At 39.4% G+C, this 10031-nt stretch overlaps 1 protein-coding gene across 1 annotated transcript; it reads right to left on the bottom strand.

The window, feature by feature from the left end:
* Nucleotides 1-635: 635 nt before the first annotated feature.
* On the bottom strand, nucleotides 636-8501 carry si:ch211-165g14.1 (transcription factor 20). The gene is made up of 6 exons (XM_061090066.1): nucleotides 8205-8501; nucleotides 5273-7266; nucleotides 4815-4908; nucleotides 3701-3750; nucleotides 3106-3173; nucleotides 636-2720 (listed from the first exon to the last, which is right to left on the bottom strand). The coding sequence occupies exons 2-5, from the start codon at nucleotides 7262-7264 to the stop codon at nucleotides 3132-3134; spliced, it is 2178 nt and encodes a 725-aa protein (XP_060946049.1). The 5' UTR covers nucleotides 7265-7266; nucleotides 8205-8501; the 3' UTR covers nucleotides 636-2720; nucleotides 3106-3131.
* Nucleotides 8502-10031: the final 1530 nt, after the last annotated feature.

The raw sequence follows: 10031 nt of genomic DNA, 5'->3' as shown, positions 1-10031 counted from the left end.
CAGGATTATGCTGCCCCCAGGTGGCCAAAATGTTAAATTGAAGCGTGCACAGAGAAAAACTCAATAGATGGTTGTCCTTTTTACTCTTCAGGGTTTGTGCAGATTCAAAATGGAGCCATATCATGTTAATGAGGTTAAGATGTGGTGGTGGATAATACAGATTAAGAGTCTAATATTTCCCTCAAGTGGACATAAAAACAGGCAGAGTAGAGATCTAGATGTAGAAATCCACTAAAAGGATTCAGCTCACAGTCTGTTTGATCTGTAGGTCGGAAAATCCTCAGCTCGAAACCTGCTCCTCAAGAGACTGTATCTTTGAGGAGCCATTTCAATCAGTACTGCTTACTTAAGCATTACACATTGTCATATTTTGTCACAAGTTTAAAGATGGAAACTATATGGATATTATTACCAAACATGGCAGGTATTTCCCCTTGTTTAGTGACAGACATGTCTCGAGTTTGAAAACAAATCCCTTCAAATGTTTCATGATTTGCCAAAACCCACACAAACTCTCATCCTAGCAGTGAAAAAAACATGGTGTACCAGAATAATTTCTGCACAAACAAGATAAATGAAGCTTTGAAAAGCAAACACTGTTAGCATTTCAAATTGTAGTTCAAGACAAAGACAGCTCAATTTCAATGACTTTTATTAAATAATAACTCCTCAAACAATATAAAGTGCAGGCATGAAAAAAACAATTTACTTAACATCTTTCTTTTTTGAAACGGTTAGTGTCTGTTTATCATCTGTCATGTCTGTCTAGTCATGATTCATGAAAACTGAGATACAACAGATCATACAGAGGATGGACAGTTGAAGCTACATTCTGTGACTTCCGATCCACATGGCAACAAAAGGTTAGAAATATATTAAAGAGCCAATTCACGCATTTCACAAATCCATATTTTTCAACTTACTCCAGTTTTACATGACCAGGTTGTGTAATTCATCATCATAGACTCTAAATAAAGATGGACAATGCATCTCCACTTCATCCCACTAAACAGAAATTAAGCCAATATATCCCAGATATGGTGGCTGCCATCATTTGGAGACAGAGCCTGCAGAGTAGCTATCAGGGAATGAAGATGTGGTCATGGTACCTTGGAGTCACATGCACTGGACCAATCACAAGTCAGTCCCAACGGTCAATCATAACGTTATCACCCTCGCTCTATCATTATTTTTGGGCGGCATCACGTCGTCCATCTTTAAATACAGTTCATGTTAGCCATAGTTTTATTTGCTGAGGATCATCCAGTGTAGCATATTCAACCTAAAGAAAATCACATGTTTGTTTTAGCCTGAATAGCACTTGCCACAGTAAATTTTATAAGCATCCACGAAGCTGCATAGGAATCATAGAAAATAATATTTCAAGCAGATTTATTTTTGGTCACGTTTCTTCGCTATCCAATAAATTCTATGACAGTTTTCTGTACGTCTACTGGTACTTAAGTATAACCGTAAAGTAGCTAAATGACAAATTGTTATCAAATACAGGATAAAGACCACAGCTATATTACACTTTCTGTGTATTACGGGAACCTGAAAGCTAAAGTTGTAATTTGTGACTGGTGATGATAAGATATCTGCAATGAAACCAACATGGCTTAAACATTACAGGTGAATAACGTCGGTTTTCATTTTCTCAATTTAGTCTAAAACAATTTAAATATTAAATTTACAATAATTGCTAATCAGAGAAAATGAGCTTGACTTTAGTTTTGTCAATAAAAGGAAACATAATCTGAATCAGATTACTTATGTAGGTGTTTTTGGGGATTTGGTTGAAATTAACTTTACATCATGAAACTTAAAACTCTCAAACATTACATGAGAGAAAACTTCAGCAGCTCTGCCACAAAACAGGCAGTTTGTTGGTTTTAAGTTTCCACGTCTTGTTCGCTGAGGAGAACCTGAAACCTTACACCAAAAATAAATCAGCTTGGAAATGTTGAATTAACAGTTTGTGGTCTCAGTTAGTGATTGGACTGTTTTCTTTTGCAGCCCTACTTTGTGGTTTAGACAGAAATCTAAAATTATTATATATAAATCTTGCTTAGTTCAGCTTTCTGTTTAATTTAAATAATTATAGTAGAAAAGGAAGAGCAAAGTCAACAAATAAAAAGTAAAAAAAAGTAAAATCATACTTTAAAGTGCTTGTAGCAAACATCAACTGTGCATGCATCTCCATGACTATCAATGATGTTATGTTTATGTGATGACTGGCGCACTAACAGCGATAGAAAAGTTGTACAAAAACTGTAGAAAGCAAAGAAGTGGCCTTATATAAAGATATTATACTCTATACGACAAATTAATAAAGTTAATTTAAACTCTAATATCATTATTATGGTCAAATAATACACATCATTTGTGACATGTTAGTCCAAGAGTGGATCATCGAGAATAAATACACACACACCCACACACACATTAACTCCCACACACGCACACACACACACGATCTAGGCTCAGTCCAGTTGGTTAAACTGCCTGATTTAAAGACCTATGAACGAACAGAACAAGACAAAGACACTTCTCATGAAAACACTCAGGTGGCCCCTGGTTTGATCCGTCTGTCATGATGAGTTGACTCTTACCAGAAGGTTTTTCCTTCTGCTCGGACTCAACACTTAAATTAGTGTTAAAAAAACAGCAGAGGGGACAGTCAGGCAGCTCACGTCGCACCCTGGGGAGATCTGTGGATCCTTCAGGAAGGAAACAACACAAAACTACATGAAAAAATAGTTTGATTCTTATGCTTTATACATCTATGACCTACGAAGATGTAGAGCTGAAACTGAAAATATATATATTGTTTTCTTATACAATCATAATTTATTCAAACCAAAACGGTAACGTTAGCGCCACAAAGTTCAGATTCCCAGTGACAGGTACACAGATTTAAGAGTGAGAGACAAGTACTGCATTGCATTGCACAATTGCCACGATGAGGTCTCATTGTCTGCGTGGCTGGTAAAAATGTTATGCTTTCGTGTTTACTTGTGTATTTACACCTGATCGATTCAACGACAGAAGCTCTGAAAACGACTTTCTACAACCCCACTTGTTTAAGTGAGAGCTATCACATACCTCCAGTGCCCCGAGCGTTCCTGGCGTCATCTCCTGTGATGTCTGGTTACACTCGTGAACGTTTTGTTCTGTTGGACACAAACACATCATCTGGAGATGAATAAAATAACAAATATAATTTTCATGCTCTGATGTTAATCAGATGAATGCAGCATCAGGTCTTCTTCATGAAATCAAACTAAAACTAGACTTTGGTCACTTAACAAACCTGAAACAATTTCCCCTTTAACTAAATCCGTTTAGTTTTGAACAAATAAAGAATTTACCGTTTTCCCTTTTAAGATGAGATGATTATCAAGACCCTGAAAAATAACCTCAGATCATATGTGTTTATTTCCTCCTTTTGTTATCTATTCTGTAAAAACTTGTCATTGTTCTTTTTCTTTCTTTGTTAATTTTAATTTTAATTCTAGCTGCTAGCAGCTAATACATCTTACTGTTGTCTTTTACACACAACTTAATGTGCGTGGATGATGGCAAAGCAACAAAAATCATCAGCCTAAAAGCCCCCCCCCCCCAGAGGCCTTGAAGCTCCTCACACAAACAGACTTATAAAAAGCCTGTTTCTGACTAACAAGGTTAAAGATCCAGTTACCTTGTGCTCTGTACATCTCAAAGAAAAGTTCTCTTCATTGAGGACGCAGCCTAAAACACAAAGGAGGACACTTTAATAATTCAATTTGTTCATGCCGGCCTTCATTTCGCCTGAAAACACACAAACACAAATTAAAGTAATGTGAAATGTTTGGCTTTTGGAGCTGGACCTTCCTACGCCCATAAAAAAGTGACTCAAGCTTTCAGCACTTTAAATATTTTAACAGCCTCAGTTGATGCAGGTGGGCAAAGAAACTTAACAACATAAAAAGCAATAGAAAAATATACGTGTGAAATTCTCAATGTTGAGTTAAGACAGACCAAAATATAAGCTGGTAACCGTGTTTGACCACAAAGAGAATGAAAAGAGACCTGGGAGGGGGATGGAGTTTTTGGCAAGGCAGATTTTATGCAGAGAATTGCATCGACTGTTTTTTTCAGCCAGGAAGACAATGACATGAAATTCTATTTGTGAATAGTCTCCTAGGGCTTAACAAGGTGCGACACACACTCCTGCAGACAGAAGATAAGTTCCACCAGCAGATTATGACGCAACGCTGTGTTTTAACCTCATTGCTGCAGAAGAAGCAACGCCCCATTTATCCAGGAACATAAATATGAATGCATCAGGTTTTTACAAAGATCAGTTATGTGTGAGTGTTAACACAAGACTATTAACCTTTAGTCTTTCTCACAGACAAGCAGAGTAAACCGAGATCTATTAAGAAAACAGTTTCACGTTGGTCTCTTCCTGTCAATATCTGTATGCATCTGTATAAATGTTTTAAACAATTTGTAATATTTAAGTATACACAGGACTTTTAACGGCTTCAGTTTCAGATTATTGAATTTCAGACATTTTAAGACCTCACAGAAACCCTGACATTATTATGAGCAGCAGCAGTTCAGCGAGGAAGCCATCATGTCGGATAACCAGTTAAGTGTGTTGAATTTAAGAACAGAGCAGAACTGAAGTTTGACATTTTGGATTTTTCGGTTCCCAAAAATAATTCTGACACAAACTTTGTCATCAGACTTTCCCTGAAAAGATCACTTGCTCTTAATGGCCTATCCTTGTATGAATAAAAGTTTGTTTGAAGGAATGAATGCTGTACCTGACTGAATGGCACATCTGTAGTGATAGTTTCTGGGACAGCCTTTCTGGAAACAGCCCATTATTGCACCGGTTTGTTGGCAGGTTGAACAAACCTGAGATAGAGAAAAGACCAAGTGAGAAATAAAACAAACACAGCAGTCTGTTCTATACGATTTATTTTTCCAGTGTTGGGTCAGTGAAACTATTTTGAATCCTTATAAAGACTCTAGATTCAAACTTTAAATTATTATAATATTTTTCATTTGTACTTAAGCACTGTAAATAATGTAACTATGATTATTTCATTTAAAAAAGGTGATGGCAGTAACATTTACTTACTTAAAACAAATATTTGGGCAGAAATTGCCAATATTACTGATTCCAGAAACTTAAATGCCAATATTTTATGATGTTCCCCATTTTCTTGCAGACTAAATTGACCATGAAAACAAACAAAAGTTTGCTTGTGTAACTCACTGCTTCCTGTGCGAGCCGGGCCGCCTCCTCTAACCCGTAGAGCTTTCCTCTGACGAGGAAGACGCTGGCGGACCAGATGCCGCAGTCCTCGTGGATCCAGCACTCGTCCATATGAGGAGGCAACTTTGGGAGCGAGTCATGGTCCCTGTCGAGCGAACATTTAACGGCAGGAGAGCGGTTGTGACCATCACAACCACCGTCTGAGGAATTTACTGAATGGCTATTAGCGAGTCCATGCGAGTCGTCTTCCTCTCTCTGCTCAGTCCTGCAGCTCTGGCCATTCAGAGACGAAGTGGCGGAATGGTACGGGCCGTGAAGGTCCCCGAGCCCCATGGCGTTGGCCGTCTGACCACACAGGCTGCATAACAGCGTGGCCTGACACCTGCTCTCGGAGCCGACCCGACCCAGCTGGAAACAGGAAGTGCTGGGAACAAATCCAGACAAAGACATGGCGGCTGTCCGCTGCTGTCCCCCTCGGCTGCTCAGCACAGTCGCCTCCTCTTCTTGATAGTTGACCACCGTGCACGTCCTGTGCGCCATGTGAACGAAGGGACAAAACCTGTCCGATTTCTTGTCCTTTTTCTCCCCTTTGACTTTTGCATATTTAAGCATGATTTCTGGCTCTCTGGGAGAAAACAGAGCAGAGGGTCCAGTCTGAGTTTGTCTTTTTCTCTTTCGTCTGGTGACAGGTTTTTTGTTTCCTGACACGCTCCTGCAGGATGAGCTCTTTTGGTCCTGCTGTGGAGAGATTCTGAGTTTTTGTTTCGGTTTTGTTCTACTTAAAGTTTTTGTTTTGGAAATGGGGGATGGCTTCTTTTGCTTAATGCATTTTTTTGACGAAGCTTTAAGGCGAGGCTGCGGCGCCCTAGGAGGTGATTTCCTCTCTGTCCGAGCTTCAACATCAGACTCGTCTGAATTACTGCTCAGTCTTTGGGAAACATTTGGCTGTGACACCGACTCGTCTGCCTCTGGGCTTGACGACCTCACCGCGAACTCCATCATATCATCTGAATAACAATTTTCATTGTAAATACCCACTGCGTCGTTTTTGGCCTGTCTCCTTAAACTGTGCCGAGACACACCATAAGTGAACTGTGGCGAGTCAGACATAGACTTTCTGATCCTGTTGCTACGTCGTACTTCTTTAGGAGTCTTTTCCTCCTCACTCTGAGGTGGAGTTGGTCTCATCGCGCTTTTCTTACAAGAGAGGTTTTTCGTGTAAGGAAAGTTGCGGCTTCTTTTCTCGTCATTAGTGACTGTAACTTCGATAACATCGCTGTCCTCACTAGTAATATCAACAGGCGATTCCGCAGGGTTGCCGTAGACGGCACTGAGGTCTGACAGGAGGACGACGGGCCTGGTGTGATGAACAGGAATGTCGACTGAGCTGTCTGAGGAGTCTTCTGAGTACGAGCTGTCAGGACTGGGCGAACTCAAAGGCTGAGGTAGGTGATAGCAACCTCTCTCTTCATCCAATGAGGACACAGCCGGCGACAGAGGCTCCACGATGTGCCTCACACCATCTTGGATGAAGGGACTGCATAAGAGTGGCTCTTTCGCAGAGGAGATAAGGAAAATAACATCAGAGCCGCTGTCGCTCTCCTCCCCGCCACTGCTTTCAGGAACTGGGCCGCCGCTCTGGCTGGGCTCGTAAAAACCCGGATGCCACAGGTTGCCGTGAACTCTGTCGTGGTACAGATCGAGTCCTGGAGCGAGGGTGGAATTCATGTAGTTACCTAAAGCCTCAGCTCCCTGCTCCATGTCTATGCAGTGGACGGGTGCTCCTGGCTGCGTGGAGAGAGGATTGAAGGAGGACGCAGCTCTGGATCTGTATGAGGAGGTGATGTCTGCGCTGCAGCTCGGCGGCCGGCGGTGGTACCACTCCGGCTTCTTCGCCAGGTCCATGGCTTCAGTGCGGCTGCGGGTCAGGGGCTTGTAGCTCTTTGACAGGTCCATTGCCATGAGAGATGGATCCTGTGAGGACACTTCCATCACTGCAAAACACAAATATGAACATTATTGTGATGTACCATTTCATGATGCTTTCTTATAGATGGGTTATGAGAGATTAGGTCCCTGGAGATTATTTGTCCACTAAATGATAGATTCTATAAATCACGGATCATTTTACCTTTTAAAGATGTCACCCCGACAGCAACATCTTTCCTAGAGCTGCAAGGATTTGTAGATGGACAAAATCTACTTTGGTTTTGTTGAGTCAGTTAAATTTGCTGCTTTACTTTTTGATGATAGGAGTACAAATAATTGAGTTTCAGACTCTTGATTGGACAATAATGTATTTGAATGAATGGCCTTGAATAACTTGCCTTATGCAATTTGAATGAGTTGTTTTATTCATTATTGCAACATTAATATTTAAATTTTTAGAATTTACACATCCCTATGAATGTTTACCTTACGATAGTGCTAACATAACTATAAAATCTATATCTTGAGTCCGAATAAATTAATTGATAAATAATTTGACAGAAAAACGACACATTAATATATTGATAAGTGTCTTTCATTTTTTTGCAAGAATTTTTGACAGTTTCTGATTAATTGTCCCTCAAATTTATTTTGTTATTATTGTAAAAACAGTGCAAAACATACAATTTATATAAAACATTACAATACACCAAAATATTAAAAAATAATATAAATATAGAAAAATATTTAAACTTGTTAAAAATAACAATTCAAATCTGATAACACACAATAATAAAGAGAATAAAAAGTAATACCGTCAGTTGGGCTTTGATCTAAACACTTTGTCATCAATCAACAAATCGATTAGGTGCACATCAAACAGGTAGGCCCGCCTATCTTTCCCTCCATGAGTGATGTCAACGGTTATAAAATACCATGAATGCCAAAACCCGGAGCAGCTCATGTAACCTGGAACAAAAAGTGGTTCAAAGTGGAGCCTTACCCCTCTGGTGACTGCGGTTCGGATGGTCGACCCCCGCGCTGCAGGATGTCCCCGTGCCTCTGGAACAGCTCTGGTGGACGGGCTAGCTAACACACCTCTCCGGGCCCATCGTCACCAGCACTGGATGTAAACAAAGGCAGCGGCGGCCCGGGTTCATGCTAGCAGGCTAGTTAGTCGCAGTCCGGCTGAAGCTCATTCGGGTCGGGGACGAAACGCGACCCGACACCGAGCGAGGAGCTTTTTAAAATCCGCCCCGCATGTAAACAGGCTCCAGGTTAGTGTTGGTATTTTAAAGTTGTCATCATGGACACCGTCTTCCTGCACTGTCAAGTCACAACGAAAAACATAGAAGGCACCGGAAGAGAACCACGTGCCTTCAAAGTAAAAGCTCGACGTCTTCTTGTCTTACAACAACAACTACCTAACTACTTCTTCCACTACCACTAATACCACCTCTAGTACTACTGCTACTACTGCTAATATATTCTGTTTACAATGTGCATAATATTATTGTTTGAATTGTATCTTTACTTATGTATCACTTTTATCGCTGACTGTGTGATGTATTTTTTACGTTGTCACTTTACGTTTTGTAAAAATTATGATTTCTTCTTCTACTTCTTCTTCTTCATAATAATAATAATAATAATAAATGCTGTTGCATGTGCTACTGTGTACTATACCCTACTGTTTTTAGAGAGAAACATGATTAAACCTGAAAAAAAATTGCACATTTTGCCAATAGAGGTGATTCTGATTCCTTCTCCATTGCAGAATGTTCCAAAAAACAAAGTAGATTTTTATCCGTCGAAGCTGTGAGATCTTTTCTTTCATGTTCTCTTTGACAATAAAGAACAACATGTGCCAACTCCTCTCTTCTTCTCTTCTTTATGTTTTCCAAATGTGACTAATGTGCTGCTGAGTCCTGTTTGATCAGATCTGACTCTGGTTGTATTTACTGTTGAGTCTTTGCCAAGTTCACTGTCACATCAGAATGCTTCTTTTTTGTGGTTTGCTTTGCTCCTGATCTTCTGCTAATTAATTTCTTTTGATTCAGACATGTGCTGGTGTCTGGAATCACTCTCCATCTCTTTTGTCACAGTCTAGTTGGTCTGGTCTGAGAGTGACTATGCTTTTAAAAGGCTAATGATGAACCTGAACTTAATCAGAACTAACGACTAAGAGCATTTTCTTCTTTTTCTTCTCACAATATAGAACCACTGTTACATTACTCTACCAGTGGGTGCAACCACCAAATACTCTTTACATCTTCTACTAATGTACGTTTCCACTATGCTTTAAGGATCTTATGCTGCTACCAATATAATAATGATTACTATGTGTGTATTTTCTGCCAATTTAAATCATAAAACATTATTTTGGACGATAATTACAAGGTTTTGACAATTTTAAAGTAAAACTTGAGCTCGTTGAGTCTGTCTTTAAAACAGCACTTGTATCATTATATATTAGATCAACTTTGATTAAATAACATTCATATAAAATACCACTGGGTCAAAATAAACTTTGAAACTCAGTGCTTTTAAGTTTTAAGTTACTCAACATATGTAGGTCGTGAATAATGTATGTTTAACTTTAACTTTACCTACAATATGTGCCTTATACGGCCTATGGCATTTTTTACACATTTCTTTAAATTAATTTCTTAATTTGTTTTCATTCTAAATATTTTATTCCATTCAGTATTTTTGTACATTGCAATGGAACATGTTACCTGACACTGATAACCCTAATTAACCTGAGGAGTAGCATGATGACAAACAACAACACAAAGAAACTTATTGGTTTAATCTGCCAAATTCAATT

This window comes from Limanda limanda, chromosome 17, assembly GCF_963576545.1.
Source record: "Limanda limanda chromosome 17, fLimLim1.1, whole genome shotgun sequence".
NCBI lineage: Eukaryota > Metazoa > Chordata > Actinopteri > Pleuronectiformes > Pleuronectidae > Limanda > Limanda limanda.
This window is presented reverse-complemented; position numbering and strand designations above follow the sequence as displayed.

What these genes read in the sequence shown, in the direction of transcription:
- si:ch211-165g14.1 (XM_061090066.1), bottom strand. Translation starts at nt 7,264, where the DNA reads ATGGAAGTGTCCTCACAGGATCCATCTCTCATGGCAATGGACCTGTCA. An exon ending in CCCGGCTCGCACAGGAAGCA is followed by an intron (nt 4,909 to 5,272) that starts GTGAGTTACACA and finishes TCTCTATCTCAG; the next exon opens with GTTTGTTCAACCTGCCAACA. An exon ending in CAGATGTGCCATTCAGTCAG is followed by an intron (nt 3,751 to 4,814) that starts GTACAGCATTCA and finishes TTTGTGTTTTAG; the next exon opens with GCTGCGTCCTCAATGAAGAG.